Source organism: Phialemonium atrogriseum (assembly GCF_030411735.1).
Source record: "Phialemonium atrogriseum strain 8032-3 unplaced genomic scaffold QBC33scaffold_47, whole genome shotgun sequence".
In the NCBI taxonomy this organism is placed as follows: Eukaryota; Fungi; Ascomycota; class Sordariomycetes; order Cephalothecales; family Cephalothecaceae; genus Phialemonium; species Phialemonium atrogriseum.
In genome coordinates, this window is record NW_026848184.1 from 59488 (window position 1) to 80461 (window position 20974).

Consider the following 20974-nt stretch of genomic DNA (forward strand, 5'->3'; position numbering starts at 1 on the left):
GTCGATCGCTTGGACCTGCATATTTGCACCAGGTCGATGGTTGGTTGCTTAGTGAGACGCGCAGCTTGGCCACCAGGAAAAGTGCAAGCAACTAGGCCATTCATTGGATGGCCCCCTGGCAACTCGTGGCAATGCATGGAAAGGCAGACACAGATACCTTTCTTTTGGCAAATCCATCGTCATCCACATCTGAATCAGCAGCGACCTTGGTAGAGTGAAGAGACCTATCTGCCTACTTAAACTAGATCCCAACGTCACAGTCCCATGGCCATATAAGCCGTTCCAGGTGCTCCGAAGCAAATAGAACCGTGAGTTGATCCGTGCCAATCCCAGTCAAGCCCTGATCCATACTTGAGTTCCGGCCAAAGCAACTCCGCCGAGTCCTAGCATCATAGCATCAGGCATCCAACAATATTGGGCTGTTTCTCACGAAGCCAAACCAAACTCCAAAGCACGTCCGAGGAAAAGAGAAAGGGGGAAAAAAGACCACGCATTAGCCCAGAGCAACCAAGCCCCATACCGTTATCGGATTACAGGGAAACCCACACACACACACACACACACACGGAGAGGGTAACGGAGGGCAGCGAGAACAAGCCCCCTTTTTGGGGGAGGTAATCGACCAGGAAAGCATCATCAAGCGCCGCCCTCCCGCTTGGCGTACTCGTCCTCAATCGCCTCGGCGTACCTCTCCTCGGGCGACCGCGGGTCCCCGTGCAGCACGCCGCCGCGCACCAGCTCCTCGGGCGACGGCCGGTGGGCGATCTTCTCGTTGAGCGAGTTGGCGCGCATGTGCCTCTCGAGCTGGTTGAGTTGGCGGGCCTGTGTTAGCATTGTCCGGGAGGGTGGCCTCGGCGTGGCGTGGTAATCGACTCACCTCCTTCTGGTGGGCTAGAAGGCTTGGGGCGGCGGTGGAGGCGGGGAGGATGTTCTCTGGGGTTGTATGTTAGTTGGTAGTAGGTTAAGGCGCTTTTTGGGTGGTAGGGTGGTTGGTTTTGGTTTTGGGTTGGGTGTTGATGCCCGAGTCGTCATCAGGCTTCGAGGGGAGTGAAGGTGGGGTAGTGAAAGGGGGAAAACATACTCTGAACCAGCTCCTCCCGTTCGGGCCGGTGCATCAGATGCTGCACCAGCGAGTTCTTGCGCTCCGGATTTGGCCGGCTGGGGGAGATGGGAGTGTCGTCGATGGGAGCATTGTCGATGGGAGATTGGCTGGTCTTGTTGTCGTCGGCCATTTTGCTGGATCGGTCAAGATACTTTGGGCTCAGCTGGATAGAATGGCAAGACAGGTAAGGTATGGCAGGTAGTTATCAGAGAGGGTCTTTGTTGATGATGGTTGAAGAGAAGTTGCGGGGAAGCAACGGTAAGAGGAGAAGAGATGGGAGCCAACTCTGTTTAATATGGAGCTGGGGTCTGACATCTGCTGGTTGGGGGGGCAGCAAAGGAGAGCTACTGATATGACGATGATCATGACTCCCTGCCCCTCCTTCGTTGATCTGGCAGCGGGACGGGGCCATGTGATTGGATTGGCCCCGCACCATCCGCCATAACAAAGCGACCTGGGTGGCATTCCCCTTGCGCTGGTGATGCAATGCGGTACTGTAGGTATCAGTGGGCTGACCTTGATGCTACAGGGATCAGAGCTTCTGCTCGACTCCACCGGCGCCAGGCCAGACTCGCCCACTCTGATGATCTCCAGTACTACCGTATAGTCTCTTTACACATGTGTCATGTATGGTCTGTGCAGTTTGCTGGGAGCTGGTTACCTAGGTAGGTCAGCATCGCCATGGTTACTTTCCTAGATACTACCCTGCCTGTAACTGAGACTGAGACATACATACCTATTTCGCACACCCGTGCCTTACAGAATCATGACTTGCCAATGCCCGGCACCTCCCGAGCCGCTGCCAAGCGCTGAACGACACTTCAAGCTTCTCCACGCTGCAGGCTGCAGCTACAAGGGTGCACCTCACCAAACCCCTGCGAAACCACCTGAAGCCAGCGCTAACTCCCTGCAAGCACACTAGCGTAATTGCTGAAGGTGCAAATCAGTTCATACGTAATTGTGGATTTTGGGGGAAACTGCACCTCGCTTCTCCTCGGCCTGTCATGCGATTCCGCCATCCCTAGGGTGGACAATCAAGTTGCCGTTCGACTCCCAAAATAGCATCATGGGGCAGGCCCAGTCAGAGGAGCGACCGATCCCCTCGCACGAGGAGATCACAAAGGAGCTGGTAAGTTGGATAGTCCAGCCCGTCGAGATTGGATCGTGCCTAATACCTATCCCTTTCTCCCAGGCCCATAAGTTCGCCGAGAAGTGCTTCACTTCCCTCGAGATATACTCGTTCAAGGATGTCTTCAAGGGCCTGGCCGACAACCAGCAGAATGTCCGCTACCTCAAAGAAGACACCGTCGCCCGCTTCCTCGAGATCCCGGACATCCTCGGCGCCTCGCCCGTCCTCTTCCAAATGATCTCCTACATGGGCGCCTTCCCGTTCCTGCAGGACGCCCCCGCCGTGCTGGGCCTGGAAGAGATGGTCATTGTCATTACCATCATGACCGAGCGGTATAAGAGAGTCTTGGCGAAGGGCTCTACCGACCGCCGGAAGCTTCTCTACAAGAGCCTAGCTGTGTACGACCGGAAACTGTCCGAGATGGTTGGAGGGAAGGAGAAGGCACAATCAGGAGGAGAGCAGGCGAAACAAGAGGCTACCGATGGGCAAGAAGCAAGAACCCACGCCACTGGGTTCGCAGTCGACGAGCCTGGGGATGAGAGCGACGATGTCGATGAGGAGAACGAGGACGACGGCCTGGTCATGGCGGCTTTTGAGTCCCTGGATTACGTCGATGTCTTCAAGCATGGGAACGCGCCGACAATCCACGGAGCCATGATACCGGCGGATAACTTCCGCAAGCTGATCATGTTACTCCTTCTGATTGCGCCTCTGGAACCCCAACAGAAGCTTTCCCAGCAGTCGGATCGACTGGTCGGCGAAAGGCTGGAGGGCTTACGGACAACCGCAGAGAGCATTCTCGCAACGTTTCTGAACGTGGAAGAATCCCCGGGTATTAAGTTCAAGCACTTCAACACCATCATCCCAGCCTCGTTCCCCTATATGTTCAATGGCTTCAATAACCTCTTCGAAAGCTTCCTCTTCTCCAAGAACCTCGACTTCACCAAGCTCAAGGACGGAACCGCCCCGCCCCGAACCCTGCATCCCCCCGAACCCGTCCAACCGTTGCTCCAAAATGAGGCATCCATCATGAACCTCAACGTCATGTCCCAGCTCTCCTTCTTCATCCCCGGCTCCACGCTCTTCCGGCGGCTGCGCCTGCTCTACTCGGGCGATGACGACGGCTTCAGCATGGGCAGCTTCGAGACCAAGGTCTTCAACTGGCGCGCCCCCACCATCCTGCTCGTCCGCGGCGCCCGCCTGGAGGAGGAGGACCCGGACCGCCACCGCCACCGCTCCGGCGGCGGACCCGAGTCGGCGTTCGCCGCGACCCTCCCCGCCCGGCGCTTCCCGCCTGGGACCCGGGGCGGGCCCGGCGAGGCCCTGACCTTTGGCGTCTACATCGGCGAGCCGTGGCGGCACACGCACCGCGAGTGCTTCGGGGGCGAGGACGCGGTGCTGTTCCAGCTGGAGCCCGTGCACGACGTGTTCCGGACGTCCAGTCTCAACCGGGACTACGTCTCGTTCAGGCGGCCGTCCCCCTCGGCGCCGGCGGGGCACGCCGGTGTCTCGTTCGGGTGCCCGCCGCCGCAGCGGCCGACGTTGCAGGCGTATGGGCGGTCGGGCGGCAGCGGCAGCGGCACCATCATCCCGCTCGGCCCCGTGTCGCTGGTGCTGGACGACAGCTTCGAATTTGGCTGCTTCACACACGACCACGGCTCGCGCGGCGGCGCGTTCCGCAACAGCGTGTCGCGGAGGTTCGACTTCCAGGACCGCTTCGAGGTGCAGAGCCTGGAGGTTTGGGGCTGCGGTGGCGACGCCGAGGCCAAGATACAGGCCGAGCGATGGGCGTGGGAGGCTAGGGAGGCCGAGGCGCGCCGGAGGATTAACCTCGGCACGGGAGATATCGAGGCCGATCGGGCGCTGTTGGAGATGGCTGGCCTCATCGGGGCTAATAGGAGTGGTGGGAGCATGGCTTAGAAGATGGGGACTCTCCTCATCCGGATGGATATGGATGGAGTATCGGAGTCTGTGTTCAGGATCAAGCGACTAAAATGGGAGGCCAGCACATCGGTCTGGGTATTCACGGTCGGGATATATATTGACAGTGAAAAGGAGTAGAAGGTAAACGAAGGGCGTCAGCCCATGGGCCTGTAGCCGTCCCGTAATCCATTGATCCCATATGGTACAATTTGAAGATGGTAGTAGTTTTTGCCCCTTGCCTCATGTGCCAACACATGTATGTATACACCGTCCCATCCCTTCCTATTTCTTCGCAGCCTCCGGATCGACCTTCTGACCCTCATGTTCTGATCTCGGATCGCTCGGCGTCTCTTTTTTGTCCCCTGATCCACCAAGCAAACCGCCCAGCGACCCGAAGAAGCTTTTGCCCTCCTTCTTCTCCACACTCAGCAGCTCATCGCCAGACTCGACCTCGGCAACCACCTTGGGCTCCCCTTCCCCGCTGGCCCCCTCGGCCTCCTTACTACCCTTTGCCCCGGCCCTCGCATGGGCGACCGCCTCCGAGACGCCACCGCCGCCGCCGGCGCCTCCGGGACCATCGACCCCCCTCTCGGCGGCCCTCTTCCTCCTCCGCTCGAGGCGCTCGCGCAAGGCGCGGTCCTCCTCGTCGCGGGCCTCGAGCTCGCGGATCCAGCGCTGGCGCTTCTCCTCGGCGTCGCGGTCGCGCTCGAGCTTCCAGAGCTCGCGCTCCTGCTTCCGCTCGCGGCTAAAGTAGACGCCGCCCGCGACCATGGCGCACACGGTGAAGGCCTGGGCGGCGACGCGGGCGCGGAACATGCGCTGCACGCCCGCGTGGTCGCCCCGGCGCATGGCGCGGTAGGCGTTGGTAAAGGCGGCCACCGTGAGGATGCAGCCGATCGGCACGAGGGGCTCCTGCTTCAGGCGGCGGAGGACCTTTCGGAAGCCGGATTCATTATAGAAATCCCTGAGGGGAGGGACGTATGTCAGTAGGTGGCGAGGAGATTCCGGCCCCGGAAGGGAAGACGGGGGGACTTACTCATTCTCGTCAAAGGACGAGGGGAGCGGTCTGTCAGACATATCGTGGAATTGGTTTGTCTGTTGACCTGACAGGATCCGTTGATGGTGGCACGATTCCTGGATTGGGGTCCGGGCAACATCAAATCCCTAGGTAGTTCGTCATAACGAAAGGTCAAGCCACTGTGGGTCTTGGGTAGCATCACTAGCCACATGCCATGCCATGCCACGCCCCACAGTGGGGTGGGGTCGTGAAAGTCAATGGCCCCACCAAAATTTATTTATCTTTAAAAGTTGCCCAAGCCACTGATGACTCCGTCTCCCTCCGCCAATTCACAAGCAATGGCTTCCTCAACTTTGCCAGCCGAGACTCCGGCGACCAACGGGGTCATGGTGAACGGCGTGGAAGGCACCAGCTGGAGCAATGGCTCGACTAGCCGCCCTTACACACCCCACAGAACTCCTAGCCTCAGCGGTCTCTCTCTCACCGAGTACAGCGCACAGCCATCTCCGCCATCGGAGGACAAGAAGGCCAAGATAACGAAGATTGTGCCCGACGAGTTCCTGCTTCCCAACGGACACCCCGATGTAAGCTGCGTCTTGACTCTGCCCGTCCTTGCCTTGTCATCTGCCAATTATTAGAATCGACCATTTTGCTGATCGAAACAACAGTATCTCCGCCTAATCATCACATCCTACCCCAGGGTCAGGGAAGTCTGCAAGGAGACCCCCTTAGTCCAGGCCGCCAACCTCAGCAACCGTCTCGAGTGCAACGTCCTCCTCAAGCGCGAAGATGAGCAGCCCGTCTTCAGCTTCAAGCTGCGCGGCGCCTACAACAAGATGGCCCACCTGGACCCGGCCGAGTCGTGGAAGGGCGTCGTGTGCTGCAGCGCCGGCAACCATGCCCAGGGGGTGGCCTATTCGGCCCGCAAGCTGAAGATACCCGCCACCATCGTCATGCCCAAAGGGACGCCCAGCATCAAGCACCTGAACGTGTCGCGGCTGGGCGGCCATGTCGTGCTCCACGGCGCCGACTTCGACGAGGCCAAGGAGGAGTGCTCCAGGCGCGAGAAGCAGGGCGGCCTGATCAACATCCACCCCTTCGACGATCCCTACGTGATTGCCGGCCAGGGCACCATCGGCATGGAGATCCTGTCGCAGACGAACCTGCAGAAGCTGCAGGCCATATTCTGCTGCGTGGGTGGAGGCGGTCTGATCTCGGGCGTTGGCGTCTACGTCAAGCGTATCGCGCCGCACGTCAAGATCATCGGCGTCGAGACGTACGATGCGGACGCCATGACTCAGTCTCTGGCCAAGGGGGAGCGTGTCCTGCTCAAGGATGTCGGCCTGTTTGCGGATGGCGCCGCCGTGAAGACGGTTGGCGAGGAGACCTTCCGCATCTGCCAGGAGGTCGTCGACGAGACGGTCCTGGTCACCACCGACGAGGCATGCGCCGCGATCAAGGACATGTTTGAGGACACTCGGTCCATCGTCGAGCCTGCCGGCGCGCTGGCCGTCGCTGGCCTCAAGAAATGGGTTGCTGCGAACCCGTCAAGCGATCCGGGCCGGTCACTAGTCGCCATCACCTCGGGCGCGAACATGAACTTCGACCGGCTAGGCTTCGTCGCAGCCCGTGCCACCATCGGCGACGGCCGGGAAGTCCTCTTGGCCGCCAAGATCCCCGAGCGGCACGGCTCCTTCATCGAGCTCATCAACGCGATCATGCCCCACGCGGTCACCGAGTTCGCCTACCGATACCACACCGACGCCGAGGCGAACATCCTGCTCGGCATCTCGCTCACCGCGCCGGGGGCGCAGCGGGCGCGGGAGCTCGAGACCCTCGTGGAGCGCCTCCGCGAGTCCGGGAGCATGTCCGTGGTGGACCTGTCGGGCGACGAGCTGGCCAAGACGCACGTGCGGTACATGGTCGGGGGCCGGTCCGACGCGCCCGACGAGCGGCTCTACATGTTCAAGTTCCCCGAGCGGCCGGGCGCGCTCGAGAGGTTCCTCAAGACGCTGCGGCCAAAGTACAACATCAGCCTGTTCCAGTACCGCAACTACGGCGGCGACGTCGGGCAGGTCCTCACCGGCATCCAGTGCCCCGACGGCGAGAGGGCCGAGCTGGAGAGCTTCCTCAAGGAGATCGGATACCCCTGGGTCGACTGTACCGAGTCGAGTGTCTATAAGACGTTCCTACGGAGCGCATAGGGCCTGCTGTGTAGTTTGGCGTTGTTTGGGGCTTTTTGGGGGGGTTTTGTTAGGAGTAGAAATGCTTTTTTTTGGCATATAGATAGAATCTGCGCTACAATCACATTACAGTTTGGTTTGGAAGATTCATGTCAGTCGACATCCCGTATTATAAATCGGGAATTAAATCAACAGAGTCTTCTGCTGTCAACCCGATCTATCTAGGTCTCATGAGTTTGTCTGAATAATCCTCGATGTTAATAAGAATGATCACCGTTTGTATCACCAATTATTAGTATTGCTATTCACCGATATTCCTATGATACCAATGAGTGGATAACTGGACACCTTCATTATGAGCGTATGGTTTGCTAGATATACTAGGTACATCATGAAGCGTTGCTCATTTCCGCAGGTATTAATCATCAGTTCTGTTCTAAATCCTTGCCCGAGTGGAAGCACAAGCCCACCTTACAGTTTATTTTACAGAGGCTTACATCCCGGGCAGATGGTATTACCAGCAGACTCGTATTAATGCCTGCCCTGCCCTTGACCTAGCGAGTATACATCCCCTCGCCGTTGTTCCGGCCCCAGAGCTTGATCGTCCGATCATGTCCGCCGCTCACAATCCACTTCCCGTCCCTGCTTATATCGACACTGGCGACAGGACCCGTATGGCCACTCAGAGACTGCACCAGCGCCCAGTCATCTGCCGAGAAGATGTTCACCTTGTGGTCAAACCCTGCTGACACGAGAAAAGTGCTCGTCTTCTTCGGCATCTGCATCCCCTTCTCATCCTGGCCCGGGGGTGTTCCGTCCAGAGGGTCGTCAAGGCCTTTAAACCACCGTACGTCGGAAACGGCACTGGTGTGGGCGCCAATGCCTCCGGTCTTCTGTACCTTTCTGACATCCCAGCATTTGATCCATCCGTCTTGAGAGGCTGTCAGAATGCGATGGCCGTCTGAGCTCCAATCCAGACCGTAGATGGGCTTGATGTGTCCATCCAAATGGCCGTCGAGAATCATCACAGTCCGCCCAGACCGTAAATCCCAGATCCGGGCAATGCTGTCTAGACCCGCACTAGCAAGGAGGGAACCATCCAGATTAAAGCTGACAGCGAAGACTCCGCGTGAATGGCCCTCCTGGAGTAGTAACTCTGTAACGCTCGTAGTAGCCGTAGCGGTTTCAACGTCCCAGAGTCTCCAAGACGTGTCCTCCGACGCCGAGGCTAAATACCTCCCGGAAGGATGGAACTCGACGCGGCAAACCCGCCCTGCGTGGCCTGAAAGCGTCGAAAGGGGGGTATCCTGGGTAAGAGACCAGAGGTGAACCTTGCCCTCCGCTCCGCCGGATGCAAGATTGACCGTGTCTGGCGAAATATTGCCCTCCGGCAGCGTCGACCCGGGCATCCAAGACAGTCCGCTAATTTTGTTGGTATGGCCCCGTAGTGTTTTTTTCGGTTCGAGGCTGGGAATCTCGGTGAGATTTACTGTTCCTCCCCAGTTACCAGTCGCGATTATTTCCCCATTCGGCGATATCCTAGTCATGCTGATGTGCCGATCTCCTACAGTTTGACTGCCTTGTAGTTCGAACGCTTGCAGCCGCTCTTTGATTTCCTTCCGAAATTGGACGTGTGTTCGCAGGGGGATAGTCGCCTCCTTTTTCTGGAATTCAACCCGCTTTTTGGCTCGCGGGATGGAGTAGTTGGCGATATTTATTCGCGCTTGCAGTAGTTCGGGGGAGCCCCTCGAGTAGAACTCCTCCTCCTGTTCCTCCTCCGCCTGCTCTTCACTACCGACCATATCCACATCTTCCTCCTGACCCCCGAGCTGTGCTTGTGTCGTTAAGAGCTCTCGTAATCGGTCGCGTCTATCTCCGGGTCCTTCGCCGAAGAGGGTGATTGGCTCTCCAAGCTCTCGAAGCTTTGCGCATACTCGTCCATCGGAGGTGGGCACTGCAATACCTGCTGCCAGTCTTTTGCGCTCGAAGTGCGACAGAAGGTCGGGCGCAGCCCCGACTCCCGGTATGTCGTAGTTACGATCGAGGGCTGTTCTTTAATTAGCACACGTACTGTATGATATGATGCTTGACCCGACTTACGAATCGAGTCCAGGTCAACACCTCCCTGTTCCTGTATTGGACGACCCCGGTTAGTTCGTCCTTGGTCTGCGCTGTTGAGCTGCTGCGATAGTATGTACGTGCAGGAAATTTGGGGTTACTAACCTCGCCACCGGCGTCCTCCACAAACGCCCTGCGCGATGGGTGCATCATTTTCGCGGCTATCGAAACCTCGAGGGAGTGGTAAAAAGGTTCTTGGGCGATTGGGAATATCTTTCGCGTACGGATTAGATACGTAAAGGTACGAGGTACTTTGTTCCAACCGGATAAGAGTTATTCCATTCCAGAGCCCAGGCCACCAAGGTAGTTGGGTAGGTACCTAGGCCCTGGGGTTACCCTGCTGGGGACGACGTCATAGTGGAGCCGCGGGACCCGGAAGGTTACCTACCCACATGGCGCCTTACATTCTGATACTCCGTATCCGGACTACCCTACAGCCTACGAGTCCTGGGGCTCTTCTGGTATAAGGTCTTCAATAGCCAACATAACCAGGATGACTTGTAATTACCATGAGAACCGTGATAAGAATGGTGAAGAGGGTCATGACTACGAGGACAACGAGGACGACAACTTGAGTCACTCAAGTTGAGTGATGAGCTTGAGGAATCCAAATCTTAAGAGCGAGGTTGATAGCCCGATGAGTTCGACGGCCTTGTTTGGTCCACCTATGGTCCAGAATAATTACCATGTCTCTCATATTGATTATGGCTGTAAACCTTCGGTCTCGGAATAGTATCTCCATATTCTACCTCTCCAAGGGACAATGTTGAAGCCAACCGCTACACCAAAAGGATGTGGCCAAGAACTAATCGCTCAATCTTGGCAAAGGGACCCAGAACCAGGTCACGATATATCAACAATTATGGGAGGGAGGAGGTACACGGAGATCTCCGCCAGCTGACTCTACTTTTACCAATAATGAGCTCTCCTCGGATCACCGAACGAAGGCTAAATGGGCGCGGGATCTGGGGTACTCAACGCCCTCCTGATTGGATTTCCCGCCTTTCCTTTCTTTTACAATAAGCTTCAATATAATTATCGCTCCAATGAGGATACGTTGCCCTCAATCACTCTCGATACAATAAGTGACCCAATATCAGTCACCCAATCGGAGGCGATTTCGAGTCTGCATACCAGGAGAATACGGATGCAGTTAAGGCATGATTAACTGGCAAGTTTATGTTTCTTGCGTTACATTGTTCATAGAGGGAACAATGAGAGTCTGATACTTTCAGCCTCTGATCGACCTCCTTGAGGCTGCACCGTGGTCCAATGTCCTCTTAAACCACACTGCTCTGTGTTCAGTGGCCTATCCATGTAACAAACTAATTCTTACGGGGTTGGCACAATAATTAATTCAAATAAAAGATGGCTAACGCATAATTAAGCGGCAGAACGGGCATCGGAACATTGCGAGCATGAGAGACAATATGAGCCCTATTCCTAATTGAATCGAAAACAATCCGGCGTATCCAAGTTGCGGGAGGAATAATTATTACGGCGATCGACATAAATCCAATTTATCCAATACACAGCCAGATCTTGCGTCTGGAGAATGAAATATGTGAGTTTTACCGGGAGCTCTCACTAATACCCGCTCTGGGCTCAACCCCGACATGCATAGATTTCTCCTTCCTGGTGGTATTTGAGTACAGGTGTCGAGATTCGTCGAAAATACCCTTCCCCCCGAAGATTGTGTGATGTTGCACAAGCACATGCAACCCCCACCCCGCCATAGTAGGAGTTCGCCATCATGGGCGAGATCCTAACTAGACGGGTGAGGCGCTGGAGACATGCCTGCGTATTTTTGGGAGCGTCTCTTCTCCTGTACTTCCTGCTGTTGGTCTTTACTGTCCTCAGGGGCGATGGCAGAACCAGCAACTCCTTCCAAGCAACAGGGCGGCACAGGCGTCCTTCTCGAGGGGTCTTCGAGACTCTAAATCTCAGCGAGGAGCAATGCAATGTTACGTTCCCCGGTCTGACCGACGACATTGATCGTACGATTGCTCGCGGCCCTTTCACACTGAAGCAGACTACTGGAGCCTTGGGGCCGCTCCAGGCACGCATCAAGGATGGGCAGGTAAGACTTCAGGGTCCTGACATGTTAGGTGGGAGCTCGGCTAACACCAGTTACTCAGCTGTACATCGTCAACTGGGAAAAAAAACTCTCCCCAGAGTTGATCGACGTGAGTTTGTTACCCCTGGATGCAGAATCTTCAGTTTGCATCAGCTTATGAGCCATTCTAACTGATGTCACCCCTCAGTCTCGCATGGCCTCTCTGCACCAAATCCACCGAGCCCTCCTCACCGCTCCCTCGCTCCTCCCGGACACAGTCTTCTCCCTCAACATCCAGGACCAGCCCTTCGGCACGGCATGGTCGTACGCGCGCCCCGCCTTCCCGGCGCCTGCGGCCAGCCTGCCACACATCAATCGGGCCTTCTTGATGCCGCACTTCTCTTTCTGGAGCTGGCCGTTACCGTTCGTGGGCGTCTTCGCGCGCGCCGCTGCCGCCGTCGACGCCCTCGAGGCAAGCCTCCCCTTCGCCGAAAAAGACCCCCGCGCCGTGTGGCGCGGCACCGCCCGCTTTAACGGTGCCCACTACCCGCGCCTGCGGCAACGGCTGCTAAAGGTGGCCCAGGGCAAGGACTGGGCCGACGTCCAGCCCCTGTCCCGGGGCCAGAACGTGTCCGCGGATATCGATCCGGATGTGGCTCCGGGGGGCTACGGGTCGGCCACCAACTCGCTCCTGGTCGAGGATTTCTGCAGGTACAAGTATATCCTGCACACCGAGGGCATCACGTACAGCGGGCGCTTCCAGTTTCTACAGATGTGCGGCAGCGTCCTGATCACGCCGCCGATCGCGTGGCTGCAACACACGACACACCTCGTCCGGCCACTCTTCTCCGACGACCTGGACCTGGGCTCCGGTCCGGGCACGGAGTCGTGGATACCCGACCCGGACATAGTAAAGGCGTGGCCGACGCGGTATCGGCCCGAGGAGGCGAATATCGTGTTTGTGTCGCCCGAATGGACCGACTTGGAGGGCACGGTGAGGTGGCTGGAGGAGCATCCCCAAGTTGCCGAGGGCATTGCGAGGAGGCAGAGGGAGCTGTTTGTTGGGGGAGGATATCTCAGCCCGGCGGCCGAGACCTGTTACTGGAGGGCCTTGGTCAGGGGTTGGAACAAAGTTGCGTCCCTCGAGGGTGAGGGATGGGAAGAGAAAGAGGGGATGAGGTGGGAGTTGTTTTCTATGCGCCACGAGGGCAGAGAGTAACAGCCCAAAACTCGGTTACATAGGTATTCGAATAGAATTCTAGATTTAACCTGCCTAGGTGCCTTACCTTCCCTTATAATTTCCAGGTTAGTAACAAGGATCGTAGCAGATTCAAAGCCGAGGAAGGTGCGTTCTGTGTGTGCTTGCCGGTGTTGAGATCTATGCCAGCTACCTAGATGTACCTAGGTAGGTCCCGTCTCTATACGCGGGCAGCCGGCGAGGCAAGCAATAGCAGCTCCTTCCTTCACATGAACATGAGATGTGGACCGGTCGACAGGTTCAAACTGGATTCCCACATTCCTGGCGTTCGCCTCCCTCATTTCTTTTCCCCAGCATCCATCATCGAGACACACAGTACGTTAACCCCCTTTTTCCATGACCCCCAGCCTCCAAACTCCATCCTGTATCATCGATGCCCTTTCACATTCGTGTCCTTTTCCTCGATTCTGTTAGCTCGAGGAATGAGCAATCCCAAATCTCGGCCCGCTTCTTGTTGCCCAGATGTCGAGTACTGACTCGTGGAACCTGCGAGAGAACACCCCCTCGAGCCCCTCCAGCGGTTCCCTTGGTGCAAACGCTGTGCGCTGAAGTTAAACTGACGATGACACTGAGGATAGTTCGTTTGTCAAAATGCTTAAAGACATACGCAGACGGTTCCGGCGCTTTCGACGGAGCTTGGTCGCCCACTTCCGCCGACAGCCACCTCCGCCCCCTGCCCCCCAAGCAGTGCAGTCAGTACAAGCACGGCAAGCACCGCAGACAACCCCAATGTCGCCCCGGTTGCCGATCCCGGACTTCGAATCTAGCTTTGACGGTTTAACCCGCAATGACTCTCAGAATTCCCATGACCTTCTTTTTTCTGGGTTTATCCCTATTTATTTGGAACGGGCCTAGCAACTCCACCTGCATCACGGCGCGATTCACCAATTGCACGACCGGTGAAAGAGACGGGAGTCATCACAAGTTGCAAATCCATGGCAACACTGTTACTCCTATGGAGACTGCGAGCGACGCACGACATTCAGGATCAGAATGAGTCGTACTGAAGGAGCAGTTGGAGTCGAAATACCAACCATGCTACATTCTCCACTACCCACGAGCAGCAACACCGATGATCAGCCACCCTTCAACTCACTCATACAACTCGACGTTTATTTTAGCCAACTGTTTGCCATGATTTTGGACCAGGACAGCCCTCGGCAGTTTCTCATGGCGGGGCCGGTTCTTGGATTGGGCAAGGTCCTTGGAAGGGATTGTGGGTTTTTGTGACAGGTTTAGCGTTGATCCTCTGTATGAATCGAATTGCAATTGAATATCAAGCGTATCCGAATTCCTCAAAACCTTGACTTGAGCGGACACGTTGTTACCCCGAGGATGACCGGGCTTGCATCAGATGCGATTCGTCTGCTTTTCAAGTTGGTCATATGTCGTAAAATGACACCGCACCTTGGAGCGGTGACCCTCTGCAGCCCATGTTCGATCTGCAGGCCCTGGTGGGACTCACCAGTATCCAGGAAATGAAGACCCCATGCCGCATATCTGGATGCGTGCCCAGCTGTGAAACTTGGCCAAGCTGTCATGGAGACAGAATCTCGGTAACCACGCGTCCGCAAGGGGATGGTCCAAGTTGGGGTTTGAGGCGGGCGGTGCGAAACAGACCACTATTGCCACAACCAACTCACGCACCAGCGGGGCCTCTTTTGTTGCTCTTGGTGTCGCCCTCCTTCCGATCAGCTCCTCGATCCGGAGAGCTGGACTGATGTAGTTTATAGAGCACAGGCTATCCCGGGACAAAATCAGTCCGATCGCCCCTGAGAGTTCATCTCGAAGTGCGTCCCAAAGGTTCATTTTCCATGGCCGGTTGTTTTCAGGACCTTACCGACTTGCAAGAATGGAGAGGATATTGACGTCGAGAATGAAAAAGCACGGACCATTCCGGACCAGGATGAGTCAGTACCTATTTAATTGCGCTGATCACTTCAACCACTTTCTCAGGTGGTGGGGTGTCCAGGGATTATGGTAGGAGGGGGGGTTATAGTATGTGATCCGCAAGCGGCCAGGCTCTGGTCTAGGTCCAAGCATGTACAGGCGTCGGACCTTGATCTTGCTCCTGTCGACTTGTGCTCCCGCCTGTACCAGAATCTTGTCTACACTCTTGAGTTCGAGCTCGCATGCCAGCTTGAGCGCGGTGTGCAGCCGGCGCCGCCTCCGTCTCTCGCTAGCCCTCTCCTTATCCAGCCAGAGCAACATGGCTTTGACGGCATCAAAGTTCCCACACTCAACGGCCAGATCGATGGGTGATCGGTCATGTATGTTCTTTGGATTCCACTTGGCACCACGTCGGAGCAGCTCGTCGATGTGCTCTACCTTGCCCGTGCTGCAGGCGCGGTGGAGCGGCGTCATACCAAACCTGTCTACACCGTCGATGTTGAGCTTCATGGCTAGGCAACGGGCCACGAGGCCGTCGTGACCGTACCGAAAGCTCAGGTGGAGACAGCTCTGGCCAAACGCGTCGATAGCCCGGGTGTCGGCGCCGAGCCGGAGCAGCTGCTCCGCGGTGTCGATGCCGCCGCCGCGGATGGCCTCGAGCAGCGGTGTCATTCCGCTTACGTCCCGTGCCTCCCTATTGCAGCCCAGGGCCACTAGCTGCTCGGCCGCCGACACGTTGTCGACCATGGCGGCGTAGTGGAGGGCGGTGCGGCGCTGCTTGTCGACGAGGTTTAGCTTGGCCCGCTTGAAGCGAACGAAGCGGCTGAGGATACCGCCATCGAACCACAAGGCGAGCAGGTGGAGGAGGGTGGCGCCAGTGTTAGTCCTGCCAAACTCTCGCTCCGGCATCTCAATGAAGAAATCCAGAGCGTCTCGGTAACCCTGCTCCGCAGCAAGATGGACGGGCGACATGCCATTCTTGTCCGTGATCATGTAGCTTGCGCCGGAACTCACGAGGAGCTCCAGGGCCGGCATATTACGGTTGGCAATGGCGATGTGAACGGCGGTCAGGCCGTCGCGGTCCTGGGCGTTGAGAGCGTCCGAGCTGTACTCTCCCAGGTCCAGCCTGCTAGTATCCCAGTTGTATTCCATGGCCCAGTGCAGCAGCGTCCTCCCGGCGTGGTCCCTCGGAAGGGACACCAAGTGATATTGCCTTTGCAGTCGGTGGACCACGTCCTCCCAGTTATGGTTAGCGCAGAGGTGAAGCACGTCGTACTGCTCTCCCTCGCCGCGCAATCCAAACTTGGCGGTTGCAGGCGGAAGGCGGTCGAGGATCCAAAGCAGCTTCTCCCTGCGACCAAAAAATGCATACGTTGCCAGAGCATTCATCTTGGTATCGGGGTCGACCATCAGGACTTGCTTGTGGTCTACTCTAAGGATGACTTCTTCGATACGCTTCCAACCGAGTGTTCCAGCCAGGATGAAGGGGCTGGTTCCTCCCATAGTTGTACTCAGGGCTTTGTCGGCGCCCAAATGCAGCATCCTTTCCATCACGGGCTCCCACACCTTATTCCTGTACACCATCGAATAGGGGGTCTCGCCGTCCTTGTCCTTAGCGTCGATGCTGATGTATTGGTGGTTGAGGAGGACTTGGACAGCAGCAACATTCTCTTCGCGCATTGCCTGATGCAGCGCTGTGCCAACACTCGCCATGATGTTGACGTTGGTGTAAGGGTGCTCGGCGAGCGTTTGGATGTAGTAGACATCAGCCGTGCGGAGTGCCGCATGATGGATGGCCTTCGGTGCTAGGGGTTGGCCGTAATTGATACTTATGTCCTCACTGCGGAGAAGTACCTGGAATGACTCCCTACGTCCGCATATGATGGCCCACGACAAGGGCGTGATAAAGCTCTCGATATCTTGAAAGGAGTTGACGTTCGCGCCGTTCGCTATGAGGGCCTTGATTATCCCCGGACAGTCGTCTCGAGCCAGCGTCCGAAATAAAGCCGCGGTAACTGTTGTACCGGGCTGTGTGTGCACTTGGTCGTATGTGTTTAAATACCCGTCTTGGCCTCGCGTTCGAATAGCCAGCCACAGCATGTGGCAGTAGTAGGCTGTCTGGGTAACAGAAAATGATGCCAGCATCCTATCGTTGCTGTAGCTGGGGGCGGCGAGCGTGTAATGCGTGACCCAATATCGCAGTGCGTACAGGAAGCAGGGCGTCTTGCCTATCAGCTCGAGGCAAGACACGCCCGTCTCGACCAGTTGTCGTTGTTGCTGATCATCTAGCAAAAAGGTACCAAATGACTTCACGAGCTCGTCCCGAGCTCTGGTTACGTTCTGAAGCGCCCTCAGCCAAGCCTCGGGAGCTCGGTCTTCGAATTCGAGAATAGACATGCATACTGTCTGCAACATGGCGTGGGCATCTGGATCCGACACGATGTACCTTTCCATGATTCGTCGCTGGTCCGGCTCCAGCTCCTCTAGACTGCGTGTGAGCAAATCCTTCGCGGATACGTGAGCAAAATCAACTGTGCCGTCGTCGACCTTCCTGATGATGTATCCGCAGACCCTGGATAGATAGCTCTCAAAGTCGGCGCTTTGCAGCTTCAGTTCGTGGAGAAGCAGCGGCTGGCCGCCCAGCTTTCGGCTGTACAGAGTGGCGAGGAAGGCTAGCTGGTGGGACGTAAACTTCTCTCGGCTGACACGGAGGATGGCAAACGAGGCCCGGGCCTGGTTCCGGTGTGATGTCGGGATGCTTCGCAGCAGCCTGCAATAGACGGCAACAAAGTCCTCGGACGCTTTGCTCAGCCGCGACAGGCTGTCCTGGATCTGCTCGCGAGACCATTGGCTGACGCCTCTGGAGAATTGCTCCCATGCCAGCCTCGCATGGAGAAAGTTGCCCCGGGAGATCTCGATGATCTTATCCTCAATATCCGCTGCAACGCTGGAAGAGATATAAGATCTCGCCAGAGACTTTCGGACGCAAGCACAAACATACTCTTGCACATTTTGCTGTGTAGTGCCATTATTGACGTCGATCATGGCGAGGTTGGCATCTGCGAACTCGTAAGATCGCTTCTCCCGATTGGACAGGATAATGCGAACCCGCCCGCTGGAATCCAGAGACGTGAGCTTCTCGAGCCTCTCGATAATGGTAGTAGAAGCGCTGGACGTGTTTCGGAGTACTTCGTCGACGGCGTCGACCACCAACTGAAAAATGATGCCTCTTGACCTCTCGATGATCTTCGTCAGGCACATCCAGAGATTATCTTCGTTAACGGCGTGCTCCTTATTGACTTGCTCTTCTAGATACTTGATCACAAACGCGGTCCGACTATCGGAAAGGATCTGTTTGAGGATGGACTTCACAAACACGACCGACGTTTTCCGCGTCAAGTCTTTGTCGTCAAAGAAGAAGTGGAGCGGCTTGCGAACTAGTGAACCGTCCGACACCTCGCTCTGACGGACCAGGTGGGCAACGACACTTCGCAAAAGTACCGTCTTGCCGGAACCGGGTGATCCGTGAAGCCAGATGACTTGGCGTCCCTGCGGCCTCGTCCAAGATTGGAAATCTGCGTTTTTGCGAAGCCACTCCGAGGACTTGCCCAAGTAAACCGGTGTGAGATCGAGGACCTTCATTTCGTCAACAGCATCGAGGCTGGACAGAAACTTTCGCTCGGCAAGGTCGAATTCTGGTTTGTTGGTGAGACACGTCCAAGAGCAAGCCCAAAAAAGCAGGAGGGAGCTCATCTTAGTTGCGTACGTGTTGGCCCAGTGTCCCTGGACAGAGTGTCGACAAGTTCGGTGATGCAGTTAGAGACGGTCAGGTAGTTGGCGCTTGAGCTCGTGAGATATCTGCACATTCCGACATGGTTTGCGTCCAATGGAAGAGGAGTCTCGTTAGGTATGTGAAGAATGGCCGAGAACTCGTCTACCACCTGCAAAACTTGGGTCAGTAACCATCACAAACAGCCAAGGATGCGACTCACCAAAGAATCCAGTGGCTCCGTAACAAGACGCTCATAGAAGCTGAATATCTGCAAGCGCATTCCGCGCTCGGTAAATTGAGAACAAACGTTGCCAAGCTCGCTTGATTTTGATTCGAGGTTTGGTAACGATTTGTGTGGCAGTTTGTGAGTGCGGGCTACCTTGGTCAAGTAATCCGACCAAAACTTGGACTCAGCCCCCCTATGTGGTGTGCCCAGGAAGACGACGCCTGCGACCGACTCGCCGATGGCGCCGTATAGCCTCTTGTTCTCGTGAGCAACAGCCATGGCTTGCTTGAAAACAAGGCCGCCAAAGTCATGGCATACAAACATAGTCTTCCGCTCGGCCTTCTCGTTCTGTCGGCGGCGTAGTTGTCGGATGCCTTCTAGCAGCTGTAGAGCAAAGTCGCGCGTGTTAGAAGTTGAACCGGTAAACACCAGTCCCGCATCATAGCCAAATGTCAAAACGCGTACTTTGGGCAGCCCACAGGGCAAGAAGTCTCGTAGCCAAAGCTTGTCGCCTTCGGTCCAAGTGTTGAGCGCATGGCCGGCTAGGCCGTGGATGGCAATCAAGTCAAGGTCCGTCTCGATATTGACCGCGGCTTCTGTTTCTGGCCTGGGCCATAAAGGCAACAAACCAACGAGCGGCGGTTCGATAGCCGGCTCCGAGTCTCCCGCCTCATCATACACATCGTACGCGTCAGCGTCTTGTTCCGTGGTACCGACTCTTTTCCGTACGGTCGAGACGGCGCTGCTCCAAAGGTCTTGTAGGCAATCCGTCAGAAGTAGGTAATCTTCGTCAAAACTACCCCGAAATTTGGGCAAGTCTTCATGGCTCCGATTTACAGCGATTTTGGTGTGAGAAACGCAGTCTGGCCAGTGACCAACTGCAGATGTCGTGTTCACGAGCACTTCCCTCTCTCCTGACCGGTCCCAGACACCTGGAGCTTTCTCCTTAGTGGTCTGACTCTGTAGCGTTTCATAGACAGAAATCACTTTGGAGCCTGGAAAATTGAATGCATCCCTGAACCTGTCATCCAGGCGCTGCAAAACGCGGGACCCATGCTTGAGGCACTCGACGAGTCCTTTGTTGGGTTGCTTGTTGACCATACGGAGCCAGGGCTCGACAAGGAGGCCCTGATGCGGAACGCCAAAAAAGACGAGGCCATAGACGCACTGGGCGTTGAACCTATCGTTGGCAATCATGTGACAGACGGCCTCTTTAACGACGAGTCCACCCAAGCTGTGGGCAATGAAGACTATCGGACGCGGACGCGGACGCGGTTCAATCCTGGTCTTGTTGCGCGGTGGCTTCCGGACACTTTTGACCGAGAGGGCAAGTCTCTCACCGATGTCGGTAATGTCTTGGAACGACTTGCTTGCCACGAGCGACGTGTCGTAGCCATAAAGCAGCATGCGCACATTGTCTGGGTAAGCGTCGTTGTCGTCTACTAGCCACATGAACTGGCCTCCCCTCTCTTTCCAAGAGCCAAAAGGGTGGCTGCTGAGACCACTGACGACAACACAGTCAATCTGATGCTCCTCGTTGTCACTGACGGTGTTGAGTGGAGTGAAGCCGAGGAATTTTGTGTCGACTTCGAGCCGGACATGGCGCACCTGGCCATCATGCTCGATAACCTTCTCCTCGAGTTTCCATGGGCTTGCACCGTTCAAGCAGGTCGGCATCTTAGAGAACATGACAATGGCAACTGTGGCAACTACCGAAGAAGACCTTTGTGGATGCAGCCCCAGAGACCGGATCTTGGACTCAGCGTCGGCGCCGAAGAAGGCGTCGAGAATTGATTGTGCGCCATGCTCTGAAACATTGGTCGGAAGGCCGGCAACTCGGTACACTGACATGTTCTCGCTGCGCATGTCAAAGACTGGCGGATGTCGATGTTGCGCCGAAGGCGTCAACAATTTGGAGCGCTGCCGTAGCAATAGAGGGAGCCGGTGCTAAAAGTTTCAAATAGGAGTGAAGAGTCTCGTCAGAGCACGCAGACGACTTCTCCGCACTGGACAAAGGGCCTTCGGCCTAAGGCACGTGTCAAGGCAACCTGTTTCGCCCGCAAAAACAGTCATCTTGGCCGTCGAGCTGAAAATTGACCGTGCAATGAAATTGGAGAATTCGGTCGCACCGGGCGTCTCTTGCGCAATTGTGGTTGGCGCTTATATCTGCCTAGATATGCGGGTGATAAAAGGCTTTCTCGCAGCATCCACCGGGATTGGCTTGGGCAGGAAGGCTCAGTTGTTGAGTGTAATGCGTGGTGGATTTCTACGTACGTGGAAATCCACAGCTAAACTACCT

General features: G+C 56.3%; 7 protein-coding genes across 7 annotated transcripts; 3 read left to right on the forward strand and 4 right to left on the reverse strand.

The window, feature by feature from the left end:
- Positions 1 to 328: 328 nt before the first annotated feature.
- Positions 329 to 1700, reverse strand: QBC33DRAFT_292181 (uncharacterized protein). Its single transcript, XM_060423346.1, has 3 exons — positions 1082 to 1700; positions 878 to 933; positions 329 to 804 (listed from the first exon to the last, which is right to left on the reverse strand). Exons 1-3 carry the CDS (start codon positions 1230 to 1232, stop codon positions 637 to 639), a joined length of 375 nt encoding a protein of 124 aa, XP_060278302.1. The 5' UTR covers positions 1233 to 1700; the 3' UTR covers positions 329 to 636.
- A 139-nt stretch (positions 1701 to 1839) lies between these two features.
- On the forward strand, positions 1840 to 4294 carry QBC33DRAFT_292199 (TLD-domain-containing protein). Its single transcript, XM_060423347.1, has 3 exons — positions 1840 to 1959; positions 2017 to 2231; positions 2295 to 4294. Exons 2-3 carry the CDS (start codon positions 2169 to 2171, stop codon positions 4149 to 4151), a joined length of 1920 nt encoding a protein of 639 aa, XP_060278303.1. The 5' UTR covers positions 1840 to 1959; positions 2017 to 2168; the 3' UTR covers positions 4152 to 4294.
- On the reverse strand, positions 4286 to 5287 carry QBC33DRAFT_552802 (putative mitochondrial hypoxia responsive domain-protein). Its single transcript, XM_060429335.1, has 2 exons — positions 5191 to 5287; positions 4286 to 5118 (listed from the first exon to the last, which is right to left on the reverse strand). Exons 1-2 carry the CDS (start codon positions 5229 to 5231, stop codon positions 4437 to 4439), a joined length of 723 nt encoding a protein of 240 aa, XP_060278304.1. The 5' UTR covers positions 5232 to 5287; the 3' UTR covers positions 4286 to 4436.
- A 185-nt stretch (positions 5288 to 5472) lies between these two features.
- On the forward strand, positions 5473 to 7639 carry QBC33DRAFT_552804 (tryptophan synthase beta subunit-like PLP-dependent enzyme). Its single transcript, XM_060429336.1, has 2 exons — positions 5473 to 5756; positions 5841 to 7639. The coding sequence occupies exons 1-2, from the start codon at positions 5478 to 5480 to the stop codon at positions 7374 to 7376; spliced, it is 1815 nt and encodes a 604-aa protein (XP_060278305.1). The 5' UTR covers positions 5473 to 5477; the 3' UTR covers positions 7377 to 7639.
- Positions 7640 to 7684: 45 nt separating this feature from the next.
- Positions 7685 to 9687, reverse strand: QBC33DRAFT_552805 (WD40-repeat-containing domain protein). The gene is made up of 3 exons (XM_060429337.1): positions 9579 to 9687; positions 9456 to 9486; positions 7685 to 9402 (listed from the first exon to the last, which is right to left on the reverse strand). Exons 1-3 carry the CDS (start codon positions 9624 to 9626, stop codon positions 7910 to 7912), a joined length of 1572 nt encoding a protein of 523 aa, XP_060278306.1. The 5' UTR covers positions 9627 to 9687; the 3' UTR covers positions 7685 to 7909.
- A 1539-nt stretch (positions 9688 to 11226) lies between these two features.
- QBC33DRAFT_462195 (glycosyl transferase family 90-domain-containing protein) lies at positions 11227 to 12748 on the forward strand (the record flags this gene model as incomplete). Its single annotated transcript, XM_060425059.1, has 3 exons — positions 11227 to 11553; positions 11612 to 11659; positions 11738 to 12748. 3 exons carry the CDS (start codon positions 11227 to 11229, stop codon positions 12746 to 12748), a joined length of 1386 nt encoding a protein of 461 aa, XP_060278307.1.
- Positions 12749 to 14615: 1867 nt separating this feature from the next.
- QBC33DRAFT_292520 (ankyrin repeat protein) lies at positions 14616 to 20964 on the reverse strand. Its single transcript, XM_060423349.1, has 3 exons — positions 18670 to 20964; positions 18444 to 18618; positions 14616 to 18372 (listed from the first exon to the last, which is right to left on the reverse strand). The coding sequence occupies exons 1-3, from the start codon at positions 20539 to 20541 to the stop codon at positions 14723 to 14725; spliced, it is 5697 nt and encodes a 1898-aa protein (XP_060278308.1). The 5' UTR covers positions 20542 to 20964; the 3' UTR covers positions 14616 to 14722.
- Between the last annotated feature and the right edge of the window lie 10 nt (positions 20965 to 20974).